The sequence below is a fragment of the Heteronotia binoei genome, chromosome 21 (assembly GCF_032191835.1).
Source record: "Heteronotia binoei isolate CCM8104 ecotype False Entrance Well chromosome 21, APGP_CSIRO_Hbin_v1, whole genome shotgun sequence".
NCBI lineage: Eukaryota > Metazoa > Chordata > Lepidosauria > Squamata > Gekkonidae > Heteronotia > Heteronotia binoei.
In genome coordinates, this window is record NC_083243.1 from 76,980,869 (window position 1) to 77,008,222 (window position 27,354).

At 45.1% G+C, this 27,354-nt stretch overlaps 2 protein-coding genes across 2 annotated transcripts in view; both read right to left on the reverse strand.

The window, feature by feature from the left end:
* Positions 1-1,445: 1,445 nt before the first annotated feature.
* On the reverse strand, positions 1,446-2,237 carry ANKRD63 (ankyrin repeat domain 63). The gene has a single exon (XM_060262344.1). The coding sequence runs from the start codon at positions 2,235-2,237 to the stop codon at positions 1,446-1,448; it is 792 nt and encodes a 263-aa protein (XP_060118327.1).
* A 13,389-nt stretch (positions 2,238-15,626) lies between these two features.
* The window catches only part of PLCB2 (phospholipase C beta 2), a 95,857-nt gene continuing 84,129 nt past the window's right edge, over positions 15,627-27,354 (reverse strand). The window contains exons 26-32 of the mRNA XM_060261344.1: positions 26,055-26,268; positions 24,600-24,768; positions 23,197-23,273; positions 21,880-21,975; positions 19,789-19,846; positions 18,373-18,459; positions 15,627-16,004 (exon numbers count right to left, since the gene is read on the reverse strand). Coding sequence (XP_060117327.1) covers positions 15,726-16,004; positions 18,373-18,459; positions 19,789-19,846; positions 21,880-21,975; positions 23,197-23,273; positions 24,600-24,768; positions 26,055-26,268 — 980 coding nt within the window. The 3' untranslated portion in view covers positions 15,627-15,725. The remainder of the gene's footprint in view (positions 16,005-18,372; positions 18,460-19,788; positions 19,847-21,879; positions 21,976-23,196; positions 23,274-24,599; positions 24,769-26,054; positions 26,269-27,354) is intronic.

Below are 27,354 nucleotides of genomic sequence, written 5' to 3' on the forward strand. Positions count from 1 at the left end.
ACTAAGCCTGATCTTTCTGTGCAATTCAAAGACTACTGGGGAAATTTCATTTAGTCAGATGAACAGGTGTTGATAGCACAGATGATCTTCTGAAGAAAACAGGAACAGTTTATCAGGTCAAAACCAGAAAAGCTTGTAGCACTTTAAAGGGTTTATTGTGGCACTAAGTTTTTGTGGATCAGAGCCCACTTCACCAGCTGCATGAAGGGGACACAAAAGCTCATGATACAATAAAAAGGCTAGTCTTTAACGTGCCAGGAAACACCTTTTTGGTTTGGGTGCAACACACTATCAGAGCTACACCTCTACGATCTAAATAGTTTTGCTCTAACTAGAATTATTGTTAACCATGGAACAACTAACAACAGTTTATCCATAAAACAAAAATCTACTCCCCAAAAGAGACATAATTAATTTCCCCAGGGTTTTAAGTATTGTTGCTGTTATTTTGGTTAATTTCTTTTTTAAAGTGCCCCCCTCCGTACACCAGTGTGATGGTTTTGCAAATGGTCCAGCACAAGTCTATGTACAAGACTGTTCTCCAATGTTCAGTGGGGCTTATTCCTGAGGAAGCATATACAGGAAGGCTGCAGCCAGCAAGGAAAAGGCTCAAAAAATGTGACTAGAGCAAGAAACCTCTCCACCAGGCCATATATTTATTTATGTCCTACTAAAGAGATGCCCCCAAATGGATTTCCTGCTTTTGGTTACTTACTGGCTTATTTTTTTATTTAAATATTTATTAGTCTGCCATTCTACTGGGATAGTCACTAAAGCCAAAATAAAACAACTCACAACAATTAAAACCATACTGGCAGATGTCTGTATGGAGAACCAGAACCTAAATAAACACATGCTACCACAGCAGAAAAATCAGCAAAACAATAAGTTGCCAGTAAATCCAACTGGGAGCCTCAAACGCTCTCCCAAAGATCACGGTTTTGGCCAGCCAAGAAATGCTGTTAGAGATAGATCTAGGAGGATGGTGTATGAATAAAACTGGGGCATGTAAAGAGAAACAGCTGAATTCAGTGACAGTGAACAGGAAACAATCTGAGGTCCCAGTGACCAGGGTGAAAGCACTATTGTCTCTTTCACTGAAATCAAGGGGAATTGCAAGTGCACACACTTGGCTGGATCAAGCCCACGGAAGACGTAAAATCCCTGCTACATATATGTACATAAATAACCCAACGTCTTCTCTAAATATGATATAAAAATACCTATGAGCTGTCTATTTGGTCAAGGAAAAGATATATCAGACACCTTCACTTCCCCGAGGCAGGAAAACACGCCTACAGTCCTCGAGTGGGCGACGACCGCAGGGCTCCCGCCCCTCCTGCAACGCCGTGGGCAGGCGCGCCTCTTCCCGCCAGGCCCGGGAGCTCGACGGAAGCAGAGGGGGAGGAGCAGCAGGGCCGCGTGGCAGGCAGGCAGTGCGGCGCCTAGCAGCCCAGGAGGCTCTGGCAGTCCGGTGCCGTGGCCCTGCGGACCAGCGGGCGAGCTCTGAGGGACTGGGGCCCCGGGCCCACTTCCGAGGACTGCTTGCTTGGCGCCGAGTCGTGGGACAGCCGCTGCTGGCGCATCGCTTCCTCTGTCTCGTCCTCGGAGCGCCGCCTGCCGCCCGCCACGTGGGCGGAGGAGAGAGTGGCGGCGGCGGCGCTGAGGGCTGGCGGCTGCTCCGGCAAGGTGAGGATCAAGGCGCCGGCGGCTCTCAGCGCCCGCACGCACTGGCCGTGCCCGCCGCTGGCGGCCAGCTGGAGGGCTGTGCGGCCGCCGCGGTCGGCGCGCTCCAGGCACAGCTGCCCGAGGCGGCGGAAGGCGCGCAGGAGCCACTCGACCACGGCTGTGCGGCCGGCCGAGGCGGCGTACATGAGCGGGCTCCAGCCTCGCGCGTCCACGGCGTCCGGGTCGGCGCCAAACTGCACCAGCAGCTGGGTGGCGTCCAGGTGGCCGCGCTCGCAGGCCAGGCTGAGGGCGCTGCGCCCGGCGTCGTCGCGCAGGTTGACAGTGGCCCCGCGCTCCAGCAGCATCCGCGCGAAGGCCAAGCGCCACGCCGGGTCTTGCAGCGCCACGGCGAACATAAGCGGTGTGCGGCCCCGTTCAGCCTGGCAGTCTACGATGCTCCCGTCCAGGGCGTCCAGCACGAAGCGGCCCAGGTGCAGCCGGCCCGCCCGCATCGCCTCCAGGAAGGTCCGCGTGGCCGCCCCCGGTCCCAGGTCCCGCGGCTTCAGCATGGCGGCCCCACCCCGACCGACTGACCGACCGACGGCGACTCCGGGCGGCGGGGACTCCCGGAGCCGCTTTATAGCCTCGCCTCAAGTCGCCATGGCGATGGTTGCCTTCCCGCGCCGGGGGGAAAAGGCAGGTTCGCCGCCTCCGTCCAGGCTGGGGCGTCAGAGGGGCGCTTTCCTCCAGCCAGCTTCCTGAACTCCCGCCCACGACACGGCGAAGGTTAAACTGCCTCCACACGTTACAAGCGGAGAGGGTTATGCATCCGAGTTTAGGGGCTGCGTTTCTAACAAACGAGGTGACAGGCTCCAGAGACATGCAGGGCCATGTCTGGCGGCTGCTGCTTTGGCAGTACCATCCTTAAGAGAGGAACACCTTTCTAAATCTAGGCCAGGATGTTATGGCTAGTGTATCCTCATCAATGGCAATTTAAAAAAAAACCCTCAAGGATGAATTAACAGTGTGACCTCCCATGGCAACACACATGATCTTAACAATCATCAACCGACATGGGTTTGGTTGGAGATCAGCTCTGTATGCAGCAGTCCCACATCAGAGGATTTTTTTCTCCCTGCTGTTCCATGGGGAGCAGGACCGTCTGAGCAGTGCTGTTTTCAAAGTCCAAATGCATGTGTGACTGTGAGATTACCCTGGCTGCTTGTACCTTTCTTTCCACTTGAGATAAGCTTCCTGGTGTGCAAGCGGACCTCATACAATAGCAAGGCCTAGATCACGTGTATACTTGTTGCATTAAACTGACTTGTACCTATGAAGTAGCCCTTGCAGCTAAAGCTTTCATGTGTCTATAGGTGACTTCTGAAGTAATTTATTTATTTATTTTATTCGATTTATATCCCGCCCTACCCCACCGAGGTGGGCTCAGGGCGGCTTACAGCAGTAAAAGCTAACAGAAATCGGTTTAAATATGATTAAAATTATACAATAAAAACATAAAAACCTAAAAATACATAAAACTCACATCGGTATACACTATGCTACATTTTCCTTAAATCAGTCCTTCAATTTCCAATATTCAGTAATCTGATGTTTGAGATTTAGTATTCGGCATTCTGATCACAATTAATTATATGCCAACCGGAAGAGGGTTGTTTTACAGGCCCTGCGGAACTGCTCCAGGTTCCGCAGGGCCCTCACCTCCTCCGGGAGCTGATTCCACCAACAGGGAGCTGCAATCGAGAAGGCCCTGTCCCTGGTCGCTTTCAGACGGGCCTCCTTTGGCCCAGGGATTACAAGGAGGTTCTGAGACCCCGACTTCAGCACTCTCTGGGGAACATGTGGGGAGAGACGGTCCCTAAGGTAGGCAGGTCCCAGACCATAAAGGGCTTTAAAGGTCATAACCAGCACCTTGTACCGAACTCGGTATGTTATCGGCAGCCAGTGCAGTTCCCGAAGCCCCGGCTGAATGTGCTCCCGTCTAGGGAGCCCTAACAACAGCCGGGCAGCGGCATTCTGCACTAGCTGCAACTTCCGGGTTCGACACAGGGGCAGCCCCATGTAGAGGGCATTGCAGTAGTCCAGCCTCGAGGTGACCGTTGCATGGATCACTGTTGCCAGGTCGCCGTCCTCCAGGAAAGGGGCCAGCTGCCTTGCCCGCCTAAGATGAAAGAATGCGGACTTGGCAGTGGCTGCTATCTGGGCCTCCATAGTTAGGGTAGGCTCCAGTAGCACCCCCAGGCTCCTAACCCTGTGCGCCGCTGACAGAGGCACACCGTCGAGGGCCGGTAATGCTTTTCTTTGGTGTCAGCACACATTTGATGTGAGGCATGATTAATCAGCTGACATGAATGTTTATAGGAACCAGCTCTGAGTCCTGTTTGTTTTGAGTGAGGGTGACAGTGACTTTGTCCCCCCTTTACTTTGCAAATTCTTCCTGTACACCATTCCTGTTGTGTATGTTTCCCTTTACCCTGCAAAAGATGGGCCCATTCAGCATCAGAGCAAGGGTGGGCAGGACACTGTGGGCCCTGAGACCAGTCCTCTGCTCAGTATATCAGGCTCTTGTGCTTTTATCACTTTTTTTTTTGCAAGAAGCAGTACAACTTTAAAAAGAGATGTATGGGTAAAGTAATAGGCACTGAGGATTAAGGGCTGGATCGAGGCCAACTGATGCCCTAAGCACAGGCAGCCCAACAATGGTGCCCTTTGGCCCATCTATAACTTAACTGACAAGACACTAAGACTCAGTAAATGATGAACATGAAATGTAGGCACCATACCAAAAAGTGTTTTTTTTAAAACAATGCAGATTAAAGTCAAACCTAGCAGATCAGGACAATTACAAAAAAATCCAACTAAAGTCAAGTGTGGAAGTGAAAGAGTTAAGGGCATGATAAGGGGGAAGACCTCTGTAATGGCCCCCTTATCCTGGTGCCCCAAGCATGTGCCTATTTTTTTTAATAAAAATTATTTTATTTAGAATATGTTTCTGATACAATAAAATAAGAGTAATTTACAGCACAATTGGGGGGGGGAGCGCCAGAAGCATTTGCGCTATGTGACCACCAGAAGCATTTGCGCCAACGTATGACCGGCGCCACCACAGTGGAGGGGAGCTCTGCCCTAGTAATTTTTTCAAGCATAAAGAGATTCCAAACTTTTTTGTGCCAAAGTGCCAATGATGGGAACTTGTCATCCTTCCATTTTGTAGCTAAAGCAGTCTTTGCAGCTATTAGTAGGGTGGTGATAAGTTTTCTAATTGTGCTTGGGATGTCCCGAACAGCCCAGAAGTCTAGAAATATAATCTCTGGTTTTATGGGAATCTTATAATATGTTATGGTCATTCATTTAAAATTTGTGTCCAGAATGTTTTAATTATTGGGCAGGTCAACCAGCAGTGCTCAAAGGAGCCGACTGCCCCACAATTTTTCCAGCAGAGTGGATGAAGATGTAATATGTGCTAACTTACTGGGTGTCAAATATCCTCTTGCCAAAATCTTAAATGCCTATAGGCGGATTTCTATTGAGAGTGCTTTAAAAAGTGGAGATTTCCAGATTTGTTGCCACTGTTGATCTGAAAATGTGCCATGCTTTTTGATAGGTTGTCAGAGTGGGTGTTCCTAGCTCAGACAGCAGTCTATAGATCTTGGCAATTAGTCCCTTTTTAGTATCAGTGCATGCTCCAAAGAGTTTCTCAAATGGAGTGAAAGGTCTAGAATATAATGATTTAATGTTATGTGTCTCAGTTAATTGTTGCAACTGTAAATATTGAAACACCCAAGCCTACTCTGCAGTTTATCTTCTAGTTCCAGTTTACTTAATATACCTTTTTTAATTTGATATATCTAGAAACTGGTGTAAGGATGCCTAGTGTAACGGTTCAGAAAACACCTTTTGCTTACCAGGTTCAAATCAATCTTGATACAGGTAGGAGGAGAACAATGAGATGTCAGGAAGTAAATGCTTTCTGTATTTGTCCCAAATTTTAAGAATTGAGACCACATTTTCAAAGGCAGCAAGAGACGAGGATCTGTTTTTAGGATTGTTCCATATAGTCCTGTAATTGTCTAGGGGTGATATCAGATTGAAGTATATCAACCCAGGCTGGAGCAGCTGTGAAAGACAATATACGCACTATGTTAGCTAAATGTATAGAGTCAATATTTTTTTAGGTCTGGAAGACCAAGGCCTCCTGCTGGCCTGTGCATGGTTTTCCTATTTATTCGAGGTTTTACCTTAGCCCATAAGAAAGAATCAAAGACAAGAATCAAAGTCAAGACAGTGTGCGTTTGCAATAAAAAAGGCCAATGCCATGCTGGGAATTATTAGGAAGGGAATTGAAAACAAATCAGCCAGTATCATAATGCCCTTGTATAAATTGATGGTGCGGTCTCATTTGGAGTACTGTGTGCAGTTCTGGTCGCCGCACCTCAAAAAGGATATTATAGCATTGGAGAAAGTCCAGAGAAGGGCAACTAGAATGATTAAAGGGCTGGAGCACTTTCCCTATGAAGAAAGGTTGAAACGCTTGGGACTCTTTAGCTTGGAGAAACGTTGACTGCGGGGTGACATGATAGAGGTTTACAAGATAATGCATGGGATGGAGAAAGTAGAGAAAGAAGTACTTTTCTCCCTTTCTCACAATACAAGAACTCGTGGGCATTCGATGAAATTGCTGAGCAGACAGGTTAAAACGGATAAAAGGAAGTACTTCACCCAAAGGGTGATTAACATGTGGAATTCACTGCCACAGGAGGTGGTGGCGGCCACAAGTATAGCCACCTTCAAGAAGGGTTTAGATAAAAATATGGAGCACAGGTCCATCAGTGGCTATTAGCCACAGGGTATGTGTGTATATAAAATTTTTTGCCACTGTGTGACACAGAGTGTTGGACTTGATGGGCCGTTGGCCTGATCCAACATGGCTTCTCTTATGTTCTTATGTTCTAAAGGCTTTTTGCCAATGTGTAATTGTGCTGTCAGGGATCACTAGAGGTAGTGCCCTAAATAAGAAAATGAATTTAGGCAATGTGAAAGATTTGATAAGGTGAATCCTATCTGTTCAAGGAGATGTTTTGCTCCAATTCAGAAAGGAAGCTTCTGCATCCTTAAATAATTTGGTGAAGTTAGCTTCCATCAGATCTTTCGTATCTAAAGGTATCTGCAGCCCCAAATATGCCCAATTATTTTTAACCCATTTGCATGGATATTTCCTTCTAATTTCAACTATATGATGATGCGAGCGTGTGCCTATTTTGATGAATGGTTAATCCAGGGCTGAGGGGAACATTGCCATGCAATGCATACAGGTGCCTTCTTGCAACACCAAAGTGCAGATTATGTTGGCAAACTAGTCCTTGAAGGCTAAAAATCTACTTTTATTTTAAGTGAAAACAGGTCAAGATTTTTTCTTCCCTGCCAAAGTATGGGGAAAAACTCCAATCACATAGAATTATTTATGTGAGACCTTGCACTGAGACTTTGTGAGTCCTTTCTGGATTGTCAGATGGAAAACGGGTAAAGCAAACTTTTTTGATATATGTAAACAGGAGGAGAGAGGAAAAAAATTGGTAAAAAGACAGATTCCCTTATAGAATCTGATTTCATTTGCAAACTAGGATGCATGCCACATGCATAATATGCTCATTGTGTGCATACATATGTACAATATCCTGTTTGGGTATTAATTTAGCATTTCTTTGAAGGCAGGAAGGTCTTAATGGGAGGGAAATACCACATGTTCATCTATAGTTTCTAGTAATTAAGAGAACAGAATTGCAGGCTCAGATTTGGGGTGAAAAGACAAGTTAAAATTGAGGTATATTCTGAACTATTCAGACCAGGAAGTTTTTGTTTTATTGTGTTTTCCAGTTCTGTAATCCCACTCCTCCTGCACTGTTTATTGGAGATCTTTGCTATCTGATTGAATTGCTTTTGATATTGATAATGTTGATAACCCAAACGTTAAGGAATTGGAGATAGACTGTGAGGCTTTTGTGAAATTTTTTGCAGACAAGATCCAGTCACTCTGCCACGACTGCCCTGCCAATTTGGATACAGTAAGTGAACTCGAGGCCCCGTGTGTGTCTTCTGGTTTGATCTTGGACTGTTTCGACCCGCTCAGCTTGGAGGAAGTCGACAGAATCCTTGCCACTGCACGTCCAACAACTTGTGATCTGGACCCATGCCCCTCCTGGCTAATTAAGGCTTGCCAAGAGGAGCTAAGATGTCCTATACGGGACATCATAAATAGATCTCTTTCAGAGGGCTCCTTTCCAACACCCCTGAAAGAGGCAGTGGTCCGCCCACTCTTGAAAAAGGTTACATCAGATCCGGCCGAATTGGCTCATTACCAGCCGGTCTCAAATTTGCCCTTTTTGCACAAAATTATAGAGAGGGCTGTGGCGTTGCAGTTACAGGATTTTCTGGATGACGCTTCCACCTTAGATCTGTACCAGTCCAGCTTCCGCCCGGGCCACAGGATGGAGACAGTTTTGGTCGCCCTCATGGATGACCTCCGGCTGCGTTCGATGTGGTCGACCATCGGCTGCTGACCTGCCGCCTCGCCGTCGCAGGAATTCGGGGGCTAGCCTTACAGTGGCTCTCCTCCTTCCTTGAAGGTCGGGGACAAAGGGTGGCAATTGGAGGAGAGCTACTTAATTGTGGGGTGCCTCAGGGGGCAATTCTCTCCCTGATGTTGTTTAATATCTACATGCGCCCCCTTGCTCAGATCGCCTGGAGGCATGGGCTGGGTTGCCACCAGTACGCTGATGACACCCGGCTCTATCTATTGCTGGATGGCCGGACTGACGATGTCCCTATAAACCTGGACCGGGCGCTGCAAGCTGTAGCAGGTTGACTCAAGCTGAGCGGGCTGAAGCTGAATCCAGCGAAGACAGAGGTCCTTTGCGTGGGTCGCGGCGGGCCAGGAGGGGAGATCTCCCTTCCAACCTTTGACGGTGTGTCACTGATACCAGTGCGCAGGGTCAAGAGCCTGGGAGTGCTACTGGAGCCTTCCTTGACAATGGAGGCCCAGATAGCTGCCACTGCTAAATCCGCCTTTTTCCACCTTAGGAGGGCGAGGCAGTTTGCCCCCTTCCTGGAACGTAGCGACCTGGCAACTGTGATCCATGCAACAGTCACCTCGAGGTTGGACTACTGTAATGCCCTCTACATGGGGCTGCCCTTGTACTGAACGCGGAAACTGCAGCTAGTGCAGAATGCAGCAGCCAGGCTGTTAGTGGGACTACCTCGGTGGGAACATGTACAGCCTAGGCTGCGGGAACTGCACTGTCTGCCAATTGTGTACCGAGTTTGTTACAAGGTGCTGGTTATTACCTTTAAAGCCCTATATGGCCGAGGACCTGCCTACCTTAGGGATAGGCTTCCCAAACCCCCTGCCCTGCCGGGGGACCCCTGGATTAGCATCCTCATCCCCTGCTCTCCAAAAATGTGGAAGCGGGGGGGGAAACGACGTGGTGTCTCTTTCCTTGCCTGCCTCCCTCCCTCACAGGCTTTAGGCTTCTTCCTTCCTCTGGGTCACAAAGACCCGCCCACCGCCCGCCTGCTATTCGCTCCAGTCCGGCCTCCCTTCGCGAGGTGCATGCTGGGACTTGTAGACCTTGCGTCCTCTGGCTGCCACAGGCGTCTCCTCGGGGAGTCTGGCCGGCGGAGGGGAGGGGGAACTCCGCCCCCAGTGGACCATGTGCGTTTCTACCTCTGGAGGCTTCAGTCGCTGATTGAAAGGCTTCCTCTTGGGATGGGGTGTCTGTGTTACTTTGAAGAAGTTGGCAGCAACTCATGAGTATAGAGGCCGATCCCCCTTCAGTGTTGCCAGAAATGTGGGGGGGTGTGTGTGTGTCTGCTGAGTACTTCATTATTCTCTATGTGGAGATCGATTCTCATAGGGTATAATGGGGAATTGATCTGGAGGTTTCGGGGGCTCTGGGGGCGTTGTTTTTTGAGGTAGAGGCACCATATTTTCAGTATAGTATCTAGTGACTCTCCACAAAGTATCCCCCAAGTTTCAAAACGATTGGACCATGGGGTCCAATTCTATGAGCCCCAAAAGGAGGTGCCCCTATCCTTCATTATTTCCTATGGAAGGAAGACATTTAAAAAGGTGTGCGGTCCCTTTAAATGTGATGGCCAGAACTCCCTTGGAGTTCAGTTATGCTTGTCACACCCTTGTTCCTGGCTCCGCCCTGATATCTCCTGGCTCCACCCCCAAAGTCCCCAGATATTTCTTGAATTGGACTTGGCAACCCTACTTAGGGACCGCCTCTCTCCATATGTTCCTCAGAGAGCACTGAGATCTAGTTCTCAAAATTTTTTAAAAATACCTGGACCAAGGGAGGCCAGACTAAAAACAACAAAGGAGCAGGCCTTCTCGACAATGGCTTTCCAATGGTGGAATCAGCTACCAGAGGAGGTGCGAGCCCTGTGAGACCTTAATCAGTTTCGCAGGGCTTGTAAAACTGCCCTCTTTCAACTTGCTTTTAAGATGGAACCCTGGTAATGACATCTAGCCACCCTTATATATGTATTGAACTGTAGCGCCTTTAATCTATAATAGTTTTAACTGATTTATTTAATTTAATTTATGAATTGTAATTTAATTGTATTTTAACTGTGTTTTATTGTAGTAACTGTATTTTATTGTAATCATGGTATATACCATGTCTTGAGAGCCGCCCTGAGCCTGCCTTGGCGGGGGAGGGCGGGATATAAAATAAAATTTATTATTATTATTTTGTAAACTGTCTTGAGTCTTAGGGAGAAAGGTAGCTATAAATAGGGTTAATAATAATACTAAGTGTAAGTGTCTGGAAAACCTTTCCTTTTTATGCTCTTGCAATTTAACAGAATATTTACATTTTTTGTTTTGGAATAACCTGGAGACTTCCAACAGACAGTGACATGGATCAGCAACATCTCACCACCATTTTGCTGTTTGTTAATCAGTGAGATGACTTATTATGAAGAAGTGGTTTAAATCAATTATAGACACAACAGTTTGTAGTAAGCCTTCTTAATTCTTTTTAGATAAACATAAGGGACCACATCTTTTCACATGACTCTAATGACTCAGAAAAGAAATTCTCTGGATGTGACAAAAGTAAAGCACTGCCATGGTAAGCAGATTTATCTGAAGGGCAGCACTTAGGCAAATTAGGTTCTTAAATGCTCACTTTTAAAGAATGATCACCATGTTACTTGGGCTCCTTTAAGATGTTGGGTATTCATGTCTGTAACTCAACAGAAACATTCCCTTCTGTTTTAACAGAATATATTTATTTATTAACATATCTAATTCTCAACATCACCCTATCTGTGGATACTTAAATCTGAAGATTGGGGCCTTGATGAAACAAAACAGGTCTTTTTACAAACCAGAAACAAGCTCCAGGTTTTGACAAAAATCTGGGGGGGAAATGCATTGGGAGTTAACCTCCCCCCCCCCAATAATAGCAATAGCACCTGTAGATTTTAAGAAATGACTGCCTCTCGGTAGCCATTATGGTCATTGCTAAACAATTACAACAACATTGCCAGCCTTAAAGCCTTGGTTTCTGTAAAAGTCATGGAAGGGGGCAGGGCCCTGTTCCAGGTGGTTTTGGCTTTTGGGTGAGGACTCATCTATGTCAGGGGTGGCAACAGCCACAGGTGAGCTTAATAACATGTATGACAACCTCATAGAGCCACAGATTTGAAAGGGGCCATACAGGCCATTTGGCCAACCCCTTGCTCAATACAGGGTCAGCCTAGATCATCCTTGAAAAGTGTTTGTCCAGACACTGCTTAAAGACTGCCAGTGAGGGTGTTAGCCCTGGACCCCCTCTCCCAGCATTAATGGACAATGCTCACCCTGGCCCTGGTGCCAGACCCATAGGGACTCTTAGCCATTATGGACTTTATCATTAAACTCACATGCATACTGCCTTATTGGACATTCAGCCTTGTTGGACGTTTAAGTATTGGGCACTTGTGCCAGCTCAGTATGGACATTTATCCTGAGTGAACTATGCAACAATGCTGTCAGTCAGACTCCAGACAGTTCCTTGCCTGTACCTGCTATTGGTGTGACTGTTCGAGCTTCTCCTGCCTATAAGGACTGCAGATCATGCTTTCCTAGAGAATTGCCCAGCCCGGCAGACTGCAACCATTCCTGTCATCAGAAGACCACACCAAGAAGCAGCCCTCATAGAAGCTATGTTCCTGTGATGTCCTAAAACCAACTCTCAATCCTGCCAAATTTCATAAAGGGCAAGATGAGGGCCTCATGTACTCCAGTCATGCTATGGAGATGTAAATAAAGAAGCCAACAGTCAACAATAGGCTTCCTGTCATGTCTTCACATCTAACACAAGACTTTCTGCTGACCATATAGGCAAGTGTCTGACACAATGAAACATCCAGAAAGATGATCACTGCTGAGGACTTAATCCAGTCACATAGACCTTCCCCATTGTGTTGGCTCTGGTGCCACAATAGATAGTAATTTAGCACTAGATTGATCCATCATATTTGTTTTAACTATGGTTTGCAAGAGGTAAAACCATCAACACCCATTAATCCTTTTGTCAATTTCCTTGGGATCCATCTCCGGGGTGATGCCAGGTGTCACCTGATAGCGGCTCAGGACACGAATTTGGCTCTAAGAAGACCGGGTTTTGGCCAGTCTGGAGTGTCTCTTGCAGTACCCCGACCTTTGCTTCTTGAGTCACAACCAAATACCTGATCAGTATTGGGCCCACTATTTGCAAGATACCCTGGTTGTTTCTTGCTCCCCCTTACTTTATTGTCATTGCTTTTGGCTCGTGCTTCTGGATTCTTCAAGATCGGTACAGTATTTCCCCTGTCTGTGTTATTCCCATATTTGTTTCCCTATCCAATTTTCCTGCTGATTTTTCTAGAACTGTATGGTTGCTGAGTGAATTATTATTCTTGTATGCTTGAACTATTTTTCTAATAACAACCCTTTTAGTTTACCATCAATCTCATTATTTAGAATGGTTCCTGGGTAGACTGCTTCCTGTATACATAGGTTACTGACCTTGTGCATTTGCCATCACATACTTGAAGAGAGTAATCATGTCCCCCCTCAGCCTCCTCTTCTCCAGATTGAACATTCCCAAGTCTTCATAAGGCTTCGTCTCCAGACCCCTGATCATCCTTGTTGCTCTCCTCTGCACCTGCTCCATTCTGTCCACAACCTTTTTGAAGTGAGGCCTCCAGAACTGCACACAATACTCCAGGTATGGCCTGACCAATGCAGTGTATTGTGGGACTATGACCTCTTGCAATTTGGATGTTATGCCTCTGTGGATACACCCCAAAATCATGTTAGCCTTTTTTTGTCACTGCATCACACTGGCTGCTTCTTCAAAGGCAAGATTTTCCCTCTTTTTCTTTCCCTTTTGTGACTGAGCTGCCTTAGTTGTCTGATTTCTGAATTATTCTGGCTGTCCCACCCTGTCACAGTATAATATTTTGGCTGTTTACTCAGCCCAGGAACCTGCGGGAATAAATGGGGGCCTCTTCAACTTATATTACTTAAATGGTACTTGAGAATTTATATTCCAAATTAACAAAATATTTTATTCAACATAGAGAGGAAAGGTCAAGTGAGATCAGGAGTAAAATTTCTGAAGTAACTCAGTATAGATAACTGAGGTAAAATCACTACATGGACAGACTCTTGGTTTCCAGAAGGCTGGTACATTCTTTCCACTACCCATGCCCCTTATCGTGAAACACCAGTACTCATTTTTAACTGACTCTAGGTTTTTACAGACAGTTTCTAAACACAACAGACTAGGGATCTCTTTACTTTTCAGAGCTAACTCCCTGTTTGACTGGGTAGGGAAGTTTCTTCTCTTGCTAGAAAATCTATCACCTATCTTTGGCTTGAATAGGAGTCTTCACCTACTTCCCAAACTTCCTTGCCAACTTTCTCCCAGTTCTCCTGTCTGTTTTAAACTGCTCTCAGCTGAAATCAGTCAGTTCTCAACATTCAGTTCAGAAGTGTTTCTCTGCTCAGTTGATGCTATCCAAGCAGATCTCTTGGAACAGCTTGTCCCTCAAGGCTCTCTGGCTCTATGAAGAATTAACCTTTTACAGTTCTTTACCTATTTACACAGTGCAGTCCATCACAAGATGAGACTTGCATGAACCAGGACTGGCTGTTTGCTAACATTCAACAGCAGCTACCCTAGAAAATGCCAGTGTGATGCAGCAGTTAAGAGTTTAGGAGTTGGAAGACCCAGATATAAATCCCCACTCTGCCAGGAAAGCTCACGGGATGTCCTTGGGCAACAGGGTTGTTGTGAGGGTAAAATGGAGCCGAAGAGAATAATGTATGCTGCTTTGCATCCCCACTGTGGAGAAAAGTAGATATAAATGAAATAAATACATAATAAATACCACTTGAGATGTGGACAGATTGGTTGGTTGGTGCTTGGGAAGGAAAAAAAGAACTGGAAAAGAGAGAATATGGGAGCTGACAGGAGAAGGGAAAGAAGAAAGTGTGGGGAAGGGAATACAAGGAAAGTGAAGTGCCCCCAGTGAGTCCTTGCAGGTTTCCCAACACTCAGCTGGGTCTGGCAGCTGGCAGCACATAACAGGGTACAACCATGCAGCATTTTCCTGGGGAGAGGCTGCTGGGGGGAAGGAAGGATGGAGAACTGAAGATGGGGACAGATAAAAGTATGCTGGTAGGTGGGTGGGTGGGAAGGAGAGAAGAATGCAAGCAAAGAGCTTTCAGAGAAGGGAGAGAAGAAAGTATTTTTAGGTTGCCACTTATGTATCAATGCTTGCAAAATGGATGGATCTTATATAGGCCATTGTGAGCATTATTGCAATTAAGTCCAGGGAAATGCCCAAATAAAATAATAGAATTGCAAAATCATACCAGTTGTGTCTCTAATAAATGTCAATTTAATAATCCATCTGCCACTGATGATTTATGCTGTGTGTTCTTTCCATTTGCTGTTGAAGAGAATATGCAAATGAGAGGATTTGCTAACCAGCACTTGGTATGATATGAAATGCTGATGCCCTTTTGAGACTGCACTGCTAATTGATTTTGCATTACAGTGCAGAAAATCAGAAAGCCTTTCCTTCCCCTGTTGTGATTATTGTTCCTCTAAGCCATTGTTGTTATTGTTAGACCCTTTTGGGTGATGATGGTCTCTCTCTGGTGACTTTCCATGTGGCCCAGCATCTCTGTAACTGTCCCCAGATACCAGACACAAAGGATTAATTAACCTGCATTTAATGTCAAAGGTTATAATACCCTGTGGAAGTATGGATTATTTGTACTCTTTTTTTGCTGGTAGTTCCAATGGGCCTTCAAAGAACATATTTTAGGAAACCACATAAGAGGGATGCCAGGAAAGCCAGTCGAGGCTGTGAAGTTTTAAGAATGCCTCTCTTTTGTCAGAAGCTGATAGAAGATCCTACCCAGATACTTAGAGGAAGTATGAAGAGATGGTAACACAGAGATGCAGTGGTACAAATTGTGCTAGTTAAATACTAAACAGCAGCAGTAATCTTCAAATACTAATCTGTCTCATTCAATGAGCATGTATCTGATTTTTGTAGGCTGTAAACCACTCATAAGCCTTTAGGTTAATGTTTTGGAGTGGGGGGGGGGGCTCCTCTCAAACTTCCTTTCAGCCTGCTCCTCACTACACTGCCAGCTTATTGCTTATTTGTGATTTACTAGTAGCTGAAATAATTGGGGGAGGGATTATCTTTTCTGGAAGATTTGGAAAAACTATCTCCATTTTGTACCATAAATCCTATTTATGACTAGTTCTTTCAGTGCTACATCTTCTCTACAGAACCTGTTAATGGTAGAAAACAGAAACTTCTCTGCTGATGCTGATTAATTTGAATTACCAGACCTAGCTTTCAAGCAGATGCAATAAGAGATTCCCCATTAAGGAATTGTTTTCTGCAACAAATCATTTTAAAATAACAGATCCTTAAATAAGAGTCAATTGGAGAGCTAATAACAATTTGACTAAGTCTTACAATCTGCTGTACTGAGTATCAGTGGATTCCTCATGTTCAAAGTTATTTTCAGCCATCTGAGTTTCAGGCTGTACACACTCAAGCATCAGGTTATTTTCTTGCAGCTCTGTCTTCAATGTCTCATCTCCCTCATCGGCAGCATTTAAGGCTTCTTCTTGGGGCATTCCAGCTTCTAGAGGGAAGCAGACTTTAACACAGTTCTTCACTAAGTCCTGCACCTCTGCACTGACAGCCTTCATATTTTTCTCATACTCCGCAAGGGCTTCTTGCTGGAACTGCAAAAAAAGATAACTGTCAACATCTGGGGAACACAACCTGCTGCTGCACTCAGAGAAAAGACGGGGGAACTTGTTGAGTGTTATGTATTTATGGAATTCTGGGGCTGATTAATGGTTTTGGCACTTTACAGGAAGCCTAAATTTTAAACAGAGGCTGTCTCTCTTGAGTGGTACCTGCACTGTGGGACACAATCCCCAGTGTGGTTCAGTTCATCCCTTCAAAAGTTTTTCATCCCAAGTACAGATGGGGGTTTTTTTGCCCAAGAGACATTTGCTAGTGGATGCTTTTGTCAGTGACCCCAAGCTCAGTCCTAAAGGTGCCAATGAGCCAGGCAGGAATAAACAACTTCCATTAAAGCATTGGGTCACATACACAACAGATAGGAAATGGGGGAGAGGAATATCACACACATTGGTAGACTTCAGTGACTAAGGTCGTTTTCGCACTTACCTTATTCCAGAGTGACGTCCCTCTTCACCGCGCAGCGTCTGCGCGGATTTCGCACTACTTGCTCCGCAGAACCCGGAAGTCCCGCAGCTTTTGCGTCGCAAATGTAAACCGCCAAAAACCAGTTTACATTTGCGACGCAAAAGCTGTGGGACTTCCGGGTTCTGCGATGCAAGTAGTGCGAAATCTGCGCAGACGCTGCGCGGTGAAGAGGGACGTCGCTCCGGAATAAGGTAAGTGCGAAGTAAGTCAGGTATCAGGAAAAGTAGGGTGCTGGCCCCCAACCTATAATTCAAGCTCTGGCAACTAATAAGGTAGTGTACTGGGAAGTTTACTACCATTGAGCTCTTCTAGCTGGTAAGTGGCCTCATGACTTCCTGATGCTGAGTCTAGCTGCCTCTGCTGTTTTGTGTCTCCCACTGAGAACAGTGTTGGTTTCGCTTTCTCCTCCATCACACTTTGGCAGTGGTGGCCTCCCCTTCAGCACATCACCTTACTGGCTGCCACTCACTGGGAGTCTTTTAATTGGCTGGTGAATTTTTATTCTGCTTGTATTTAACTAATGTGTTGTATTAACTTTATTTACTTACTTATGTTATACATAGACAGTCTTTCTCACTAAGACTCAAAGTGAATTACAGGATATAAAATAGTTTGATCAGACAGCATAAGAAACTGAAGGAACAATGCAGCAGTACTAGGATTACAGAGTTAGACAATACAAACAACAAACTCAAAAGTAAAATAAACTATAAATAAAATGTGGTCACAAAGCATAATGCAATGCAGTGAAAGCAGATGATACCTCCAGTAATCATTGCAGAGGACTAGAATGCTATTTGTGATTCTTAGATGTCAATTTTTTGTCTACTCTATTCCATCTATCTTTGCATAATGCAGCATAGTGCACTTGATTTAACCATTTGGATTTCTGAGTTTTTAAAGAAGTATTTCTTATCTGATGACTGCTTAAATACATGCAAAACTAGTATTAGCAAGCCAGTGTGATCAGACGAGGGCCAGGGTTCAAATATCGTATTGTCCATGAAGCTTACTGGGTGACCCTAGGGTCTAAACCAGCCACACACACTCTGCTTAACTTACAAAGTTGTTGTGAGGGTAAAAGCAGATGGAAAGGAGATTCATGAATGCCACCCTGAACTCCATTGAAGAAGTGCAGGATAAAAATGGGCAGATCACTGGACAGGCAGCTAGACAGAAGGGAAGCTGTTAAACACAGCCTTGTTTATTTATACAACCTTTTATTGTTTACTCAGAGTCCATTATTATTCCTTTAAGATAGTGGCATATCACATTGATTATTTAAATGTCTATATCCTGCCTCTTGATTTTGCAAGTCCCCAAGATAGGCAACTGGGATGAAATGGTCTTGATTTCACCTGCAGGAAACTAAGGAATGTGACGTGGTGTGAGTGCAGCTTTCTGGGGAAAGGAGAGAGAGTTGGCATGTTGGGATTAATTCTAGATGTTCGGGAGCAGAATAATCCTCAGACATACCTGGGAGCCTCTGTAGGGTCTGCACAGAGCTGCTTCCCTTTCAAGAGTTGCTGCTGTCAGTTCAGTAGGGGATCAGCAGCCTCTTGGGGTTGGCTGAAGCCATTCCGGACCTCATGGGGGAGGAGGCCCTTGCAAGTGTTTGGAATCAGCCAGGGGCATGTGAGGCTTGTTCCACTGCCTTCAGAGGGCATCAGGAAACAGGTGGAGGAGGAATAGTGCAGTTCCTCTCCCTTGGAAGCATAAGAGAGAACCAGGAAGAGGTTCTGAAGTCTTGCATGCACAAGGGTCAGGCTGACAGAGGGGCAAGGCTTGCACACCCAACTCCCACCTCACACTACACTTATGGTCCAATAAATAACCATGCAATATATTGGATGTGAATTGTCCACAGTGAGATACCTGGATTTCTTTTTCCTTGATCTTCTCCAGACATTCTGTCTGCTTTGTTTCCAGGACTTGTTGAAACTTGGCCTGCTTTTCATTCAACTAGGGAAAAATATTAAAAACCATGTGTCTCAGTCTAGTTACATAAAAGTAATAACATAACCAACCAGCCATCCTGAAAACTATACTGCACATTTGTTACTCCCAAACTTGCTTTATGGTAACTCCTAGATTTAACTCTGGCACCTACCGAGGTTGGGTCAGTCTCATGAGATGCAGAGTGCTGTATTCTTGTATGATCATGAGCATATTATGAGCTACAATCGAGACTACCTTAATTGCCAGGAAACTGCTGGGTCTGTTGGACTAGTACTAGATAGGATTATACCCTTATATGTCCATTAATGGAATAGCATAGAAAGAATTATATTGTTAGTCCCTTTCTTCCACGTGCCATTGTAAATGTGTCATTAAGTAGGATAGAGCAAGAAAACTGACAGGCCAGAAAAGAATCAGGTCTTATCATGCCACAGGCCCAGTGGAGACTCATTGCCTATGGCAAAGGAATGAAAGATGTCAATCAAACTGTGTCTTGTGCTGTTAACACTTTAAAACCAGAAAACTCTGTTGCCCCTGCTGCCACCACTTCAGAAAGCTGGTTCCGTCATACTGGCAGAGGCTTGTTATTCCCCATCTTTCTTCCTTCCTTTTCCAAAAGTGCATGCTGAGCCACTGTCAGCCCAATGGAGAGACTTGCCTCAGTTGCTAATACCTTGGACTTTATCTTCTCAGCCACTAAGCACACCTTTGCGATCTCTAGCTAACTGGTAAGTTCTAAGGCTGTGCAAGCCTTTATACAGTTGCTGGGCAAGCAATTGGCTGCTTTACAGATCATGCTTAGTAACCACTAAGGGTTTCTTCTGTACATGCCATCCAAGACTATTCAGCCAGGAAATCAAGTGATTGTGTAAATTAGGTAAGTCTCCTGAAAAGATAACATGCAGTGAAGGAGACAGAAGTAGGAAGTGAGAAAACACAAGCTAGCAGGCCAACAGGTACTATGACATCAGTGCTTTGATAGCTGGTCCAGCTTAAAACTCCAGGGATGCCACTATACTGTAAACCCACTTTAATCTGCCTTTTTCTTGCACAGCAATTGATCTTGCTTATTCTAGTAGTTCTTAAGGCACCCTGCCAAAAGACAGCAGGACAGGGCTTTTGGCTGATAGACTTTCTTCCAGGTCCCAGGGGCTTTCCTTGAGTCATATGACTAAACCTTAGGGAGGTCCATATAGAATCTAAAGGTACATTCTGGAGTAGAGCTTGATGTAAAGGAGCAAGATGTCTTCCTTCAAACTCATGGGACCTAATCTTTGCTCAAATCATCTGGGCATGTGGGGTGATTTAGGAGGACAACTGAGAGATTCTTACCTGTTTGATCATCTGTACCACTTCTTGAATGTGTGTGCTATTGATTTCTCTCTTTAACCTTTAGAAAAGAAACAAACCACCAGGAATTAAACTATTTCATCTGTTGTTTGTGGTGGTGGGGGGTTTAAAAAGCTTTAATGAGTGATAACAGGTTCATCATCACATGGGCCCAATTAAAATGAATATAAAAATGCACTTTTTGTATGCAGAGAAGTGCACTACAGTTCCTACTTAGGGGAAGCTAAACTATAGTGTCCTCTTGAATACCTTGAATAATGCAACATACACTGAAAATTTGTACAAAATGCATCACCTAAGCAATGGCCTTCACAGTATCTTGCCAAGACAATGAGTATCTATTAAGAAAACCTACCCTGAACAGATAGTTCCAATAACTCAGGAAAAACTTTGATCACACTTAAATACCAGCCAGTGACAACTTGGGCACTAGAGAGCCATAAAAATGATGGAGTTGAAAGTCAGGCTGGCCATTAAGCTGCTTTTGCCAAGACAGATCAGCTGAGGACTTGCCTTGCTCTGTCCTACTTAAAAAGATGTTAGGAACAAAATCCTTTCCCTAGTTCTAACTAGAACACCTTTTAGGCAGACATTTCAAGAACTTGAGATGCTTCTCAGTGAGAGATACTTTGTTGCCTTTACAAGAAATGACACTTGCTTTGTTTGCCACCATCACAGCAAAGCTGAGAGTTATTCTTGTCCAAACTAAGACTACAGTTCAGCTCACAAACTGGGGGCAGTTTTAAAATTGTATTTTGCTGTTTTATTGCTTCTGTTGATGCATTTTGTATTTCTTTATTCTTACTGTACATTTGATAGATTTATCTTATTTAGATATTTACAAGTAGAGCCTCACAAGGAACTTGTAGGGAGGGGGCATTCCAGTCCCCCACCTTTTCTTCTTCCCCTCTCCCCCACCTTTTCTGTCACCCATGCCCCCCTCTCTTTCTGTTTCCTCCCAGTCCCTTCTCTGTCATTCTTTGGCCCTCCCTTTGTCATCATCCTCTCTTTCTTTCCTCCACCCTGCAAGACTTGTGTGTGTCACTTGCCTGCCCCATCCCTGCTTCTATGCCTGCCTGGCCACCCCCCACTCTGCTCTGGCTGTTCAGCCACAGGTCCCCTCCACTGCCAGTCTACCCATATGCTCAGTCGAACAGTTGTCTGCCTCACATTGCTGTAGTAGCAGAAGGCAGACCGGGTATGGGGGTGGGGGGAGAGATCCTGCTGCTCCTCAGCCACCCTCTTAGGCAGTAGTGAAAGGGGATTCGGTTTCTGTGTCCAGCCACCCCCTCGCCAATGTTCACCAATGTACCCACCTCAGTGACAGGTTTGGTAGCAGGGAGAAGGGGTGACAGAAGTTTTCTCTCCTCCTACTCCCCCACCCACCTACCTCCAGCACTGCTGCCTCAGTGGCAACTTTAGTGGTTGTGGGGGGAGGATGAGGGCAGCATAGGATCTCCCTCCTATTAGCCCACCCACCCGATGCATCAGCGGCTGCTACAATGGTGCTGGAGGCATCAGAGCTTCTTTGCACTGCCCTGCATATTCCCAGTGAGGCCACTTCAGTGGGCAGGTGGGCAGAAGGAAGACCTCAGGTGTCTGAACAAGTACAGATAACTGTTCTCTTTTTAGTTTTTTTCAAACATCTTTAAAAAAAAAAGGATTCAGATTTTTCTACAAACATCGGGTATTTTCCAAGTTTGGAGAAAAATTGCCCTTATGACTATGCGGCCCCAATCCACAGATTTAAAAATCCACAGTTTTGGCCAGGTTGAGTATTAGAGATATTGGTACTTCATTTAGCTCCCCAAGAGAGACCCAAAATGGTGGACATCCGCCTCCCATCCTCCATCTTATCCTCACAACAACCACCCTGTGAGGTCAGTTAGACAGAGACAGTATGACTGGCTCAAGGTCACCTAGCAACTTTCCATGACAGAGTGGGCCTCCAAACCTAGACTGCTCAGACCCTAGTCCAGCACTCAAATCACTATGCCACGCTATCCACGGACAGGAAACAAAGGTCAACCAGAGTCACTGGGAGAAATGTTGCCACTTTGCCTATTGATGTACCTCTCCTGAGCACTCTTGTCACTGGTGTTCTTGGCTACAGCTTGGATTCGGTCTAGTCTCTTGGCCTCTAGTTTCTTTTTCAGCTCTTTATTGTCACTGCAGAGGAACAGATCATCAGGTAGGCTTTATGCATTGTAAGAACAATATATGCTGTCAATATAAAGCGCTGTTTCCCCTACCTGATGTTTTGAAGGTCTTTGGTCATGAAGTAGAGACATGTTGGCAAAAGAAATATGACAAAGTCCTTTGTTTACTGGACTGAAACTGTTCCTTGCCTGAGGTGTGTGATCCCAAAGGGAGAAGAGAAAATGCACACCTATTATACACAGGTTACATCATGCAAATCCCTGCTGACAGTTCACTAACCAGTCAGATTTGGGGCTTCCTCTCTGCAGTGTCTAACCAGAGTGGCTATGCTGGCCAACCTACGGCCAGGTCCCTTTTTGCCGTTCAGGCTGGTACTGTCCTGAACCAGAGATCATCCACAGAGCATCTAAGATTGTTTATGTGAATACCTTTTAAAATTACATGCAGTCCTAATCAGTTCCAATCTGCCCCCTACTCCTTCCAAACAGCTGGGGGGGGGGGGGGTTAGTAGTTCCAAAAAGAACTCCACACCTGCAGGACTAGCATCTGAATCTGAAAAAACTGCTCATGCAGGGGCCATTTGCAGATGGTTCCCCACTCAGATGGATATCTATACTCAGAAGCCTGCTTTGCGCATCTGTTGCTCCTTAGCTGAAAGTTACTGGGCTGAGGCAAATACTTCTGTTATTGGAGACATTAGTTGTTCAAACTCTGAAACTTTTTAAACTCATCATTTATCTGAAGAGCATTTATCTGAATAAAAATAAAATACACAGCTAAAGTCTGTGAACACAGGTGATGCCTAAATAAACTACGCTGATTCAGTTGGTCCCATCTAGAGAGGCAGCTTGGCATGCCAAAAGGAACATGCTCTGTCTTGTGCATGCAAAAGATATGCAATGCACATACAATATTCTTTTCTCTTCTGCATTTAGTGGGTTCATGCCTCAGGCTGAACAAATGAAAGGCAGTTCTGTCCAGAGATCTGTGCATGTGGAACAACTGTGTCTTTAGAATGGATCTATCACAGAATGAGAAAGCATAAAGGAATGAAAGCAGAACAATGTAACTATACGTAATTACACCATTTAATAAAGGAATCTGAAAAGAAGTGAGATTGTTGAACACAGATTTTCAACAGAAATGTTGACGGAGAAATACATATATTTAAACAATGCGAAAACCTTGCAGTGAAATGCCTAACTAGTGATTATTATTTGGCATATCTACCTTTCTGATGAATCTTTCAGTGCCTTCAGCTCACATGCTTGCTTTTCTCTTGCAAGTTCTGTCATTTTAATGATTTGCTATTTGAAAAGATTAAAGTAAGAATAGAGTATTAGGACTGACTTTAAAATCTTTAACATGCTTCCAGGGAGGCTTTGCTACTGCCCACTTTGCTGAGGGACAGAAATGCAAGTTGTGCATTACACTGGAAGCATTAATCACTCATGTGCCTGCTTTTTCCTGCTTATTCTAATGTGTAAAGTGGGCCTCTCACTACCCCACTACTCAGCTACAATGTAAAGGGTGTCAGCTGGGTTCAGGCAAGATGTGTAAGGTATAACTGACAGCTGCAGGTTGGAAAATTCCTGGATGTTTGGAGGTGGAGCCTGGGGAGGGTGGATTTTGGCGATGGAGCTCCACAGCTCTCCAAAGCTGCCATTTTCTAAAAGGGGACTGATTTCTGTAGTTTGGAGATCAGTAGTAATTCCAGGAGAACTACAAGCCCCATTTGGAGGTTGGCAACGCTATCTGAGGTTCACACCATGGCTCTCAGCAATGGTAATATGTATCATTGTGCTGTTTTATTTTAAAACTTTCATAGTCTATCTTTCTTCACAAGAGTCCATGGTAGCTAAAATACCTAAAAGACAGCCTATAGAGAGACTAAAGGATGTCACAGAAACTCCCTCTGACACAGAGGCCACCATTCTAAAGTCCAATAGGAGATCCCCTGGATTTCCCAAGGGAACTCATTCCACAGCACTGGATTTGCAATGGACAGGTGCATAACACTTTCCCTATGAAGAAAGGTTAAAACGTTTGGGGCTCTTTAAGCTTGGCGAAACATCAACTGAGGGGTGACATGATAGAGGTTTACAAGATTATGTATGGGACAGAGAAAGTAGAGAAAGAAGCACTTTTCTCCGTTTCTCACAATATGAGAACTCGTGGACATTAAATTAAATTACTGAGCAGTCAGGTTAGAACTGATAAAAGGACGTACTTCTTCACCCAAAGGGTGATTAACACATGGAATTCACTGCCACAGGAGGTGGTGGTGGCTGCAAGCATAGGCAGCTTCAAGAGGGGATTGGATAAACATATGGAGCAGAGGTCCATCAGTGGCTATTAGCCACAGTGTATTGTTGGAACTCTTTGGGGCAGTGATGCTCTATATTCTTGCTGCTTGGGGGGGGGGGGCACAGTGGGAAGGCTTCTAGTGCCCTGGGCCTACTGATGGACCTCCTGATGGCACCTGGTGTTTTGTTTTTTTTGCCACTGTGTGACACAGAGCATTGGACTGGATGGGCCACTGGCCTGATCCAACATGGCTTCTCTTATGTTCATATAAGCAGCTAGTGGTCAGATGTGCCACCATCAGGAAGGAAGCAGATTTTGATCTCTACCTCTATGGCATGCTGCTCTTTCTTCTTCCGAATCCCATCATAGTGCTCTTCCTCCAACCGAAGCAGCTCTTCTTCCAGTTTTTCCTTCAGCTCCAAGGCTCTTTGGTCAGGGCTATTGGCCCTCTCTACATTGTTCTTTCCTGCACTGGTCTCATCTAAGGTTAAGCTCCTGCAATTTCAGAAAAGGACAAACAATTCTCCCCATATAGAAGAGGTGTCGTCACTCCCTATATGTACCATAAGTCGAGTGATGAATGATGGAAGCCATCGTCATCATTACATGCTTCTCAGTGCATTGGATTTGCACCTTTACTTTTGTTAGGTTTTTTTTCCTTTGACAGAGTGGTACTGCTCTTCTGTTTCATTGCATCCTTGTGTGGCAAATATGTATACCACTGGGAATCAATCTGCCAGTTCCAGCTGTTTCTCTAAGGCTGCTTGACTCACTCCCTTAACCAGCAGTGATATTGATCTATTACAATTTATTCAGTATGTTTTTATCCTGCCCCTTCTTGAAGGAGGCCAAGGCAGCATACATTGTTTTTCCCTCCTCCAGTTTATTCTCACAACAGCCCTGTGAGGTAGGTTAAGCTGAAAGATGGAGGGAATGACTGGGCCAAAAAGAGACAGCAAGATAAACCTGGGTTTCCCAGATCCTAGTCCAAACCTCTAACCACAATGCCACGCTGGCTCTCTAACACAGTAACACAACTCATCCCATTTCTCCCTAAATCTCCATATAAGGGAAGAGCACACCACATTACAATGGTTCCTTTTGTGCCTGGGAATATGCCTCACGAATCAGCTGTGGGGCTTTCCAAAACTGTTCCCAGGTGGGCTACCATTAAGGCCTTTGGAAGCACCTGTTTTTAGAATACAGAAATTATTGCAATTTAAAAATGCAGTGAGAGCTAAAAGAAATAAGTTTCAGGTTTCAATTAGGAGGATGTGTAATGTGTGTGCAAATTTTTGTTGTGCATGTGGAGGGAAGCAACTCAACTCCTCCCACTTCTCTGCTTTCAGCTAGGTTGCAGATTCAAGCAATGGGCGGAGCGGATGCAGCACTGAGTCCTCAGTTCTCAGCAGCAACTACAGCAGTTTGGGTGAAGGACTACATTCCAGATAATGGAAAACAGCCTACTTAGGAACATGCTCAGAGGATCCTGGGCCTTTCCTCTGTGCCCTTTCAGTGTTTCCTAGATCTAACAGCTGTGCCCACCAATATCCCTCTCACAGACTTCCCCCTGCCCCAGCAATTCCCTTGGTTTCTTGGCCAGGCTCAAATAGCTGGACCAGGAGGAAAGGGAAGATCAAAGCATGCACCCCTGCCATGGACCCAACGGAATCCCATCTTGACATGCATTACAATAGTTCATCAATGAATATGAAAAAGCAAGGCTTGATTTACCACTAATGGGCCTAACAGCCTTTTCTCTTTCCCATTGGCCTTTTTACCTTTTTTTTTTCTGAGATTTTGTTGGGCAGGGTGTTTTCTTCTTGCCAGCCTGGGCAGCCAGTTCAGTGAAAAGGAAGGTATATTTCTGCAACAGCTCTTCTCTCCGCTTGCTTGCCTTCCGCTCCAGCTCCTTCAGCTCTTTCTCTTGCTTCTTCAGCAGCTTCCCAAACATCTTCATCTGTTGCAGCTCCTCAATGCCAGCTGTTTGGAGGACTAGAACACAGCAGGCAAAAGAGACCCTTCTGTTCAGTTAAAAGCCATCAAAGTGCCTCTTACTTCTGTTATCCACTTGAAGAAGGACCCTTCTGCACATCTTCCCTCAGGGCTGCCCACTTGTTGCACAGATCTCAACATTCAAACCATAATATTTTATGCTTTGGAAAAAAACAGTGCCTAATGCCAAAGAATTCATTCATCACTGAAGAATGTAGTTATTCAAATAGTATGGAGGCTTATGGGATGGTTATTGGTGAGGGGCTGGGGATCCTAAGGGCCATGGATAATTTTGTCATGAATGCATCAGAGCAATTTCTTCCTTCTGTCACAGTGACCTCTTCATATCCTTTTGAAAGGTCAATTTTAAGGCCTGTGGGATACTCCAGTAAAGCATGTAACATGGAGCAGCCAGGGAGGGAATTTATGCTCCCTCCCATCAGTGCACATAGGAATGTTTTCCATGCACACAGGGAGGTGTGGTGTGTTGGTTTGTTTATTTGTTTCGGAACCTGCACATTTATTGATGATGATGATGATGATGATGATGATGATGATGATGATGATGATGATGGTATTGGATTTATATCCCGCCCTCCACTCCAAATCTCAGAATCTTAGAGTGGCTCACAATCTCTTTTATCTTCCTCCCCAACAACAGACACCTGTGAGGTGGGTGGGGCTGAGAGGGCTTTTATAACAGCTGCTCTTTCAAGGACAACCTCTGCGAAAGCTATGGCTGACTCAAGGCCATTCCAGCAAGTGCAAGTGGAGGAGTGGGGAATCACACCTGGTTCTCCCAGATAAGAGTCCACACACTTAACCACTAAACCAAACTGGCTGTCCAAAAATTTCTATGCCACCAGGAAACCTGCCCAATATGTCTTACAAAATGAAATTAAAATTCAACATTAAAAACTTAAGAGTATAAAAACAAAAGAGCAGGAGCATCTTAAAATTAGTTTTACAGTTTCAGGCTAAAAGCAGACTATATAAATGGTATTAAAAGATCAATCTCCATGATAAGCAACACAAATTTCTCCCTGGACCTTTGTGGAATTTAATTATTTTTTTTACAATGTAAAA

Coding starts and splice junctions, on each gene's coding strand:
- ANKRD63 (XM_060262344.1), bottom strand. CDS start 2,237: ATGCTGAAGCCGCGGGACCTGGGACCGGGGGCGGCCACGCGGACCTTC.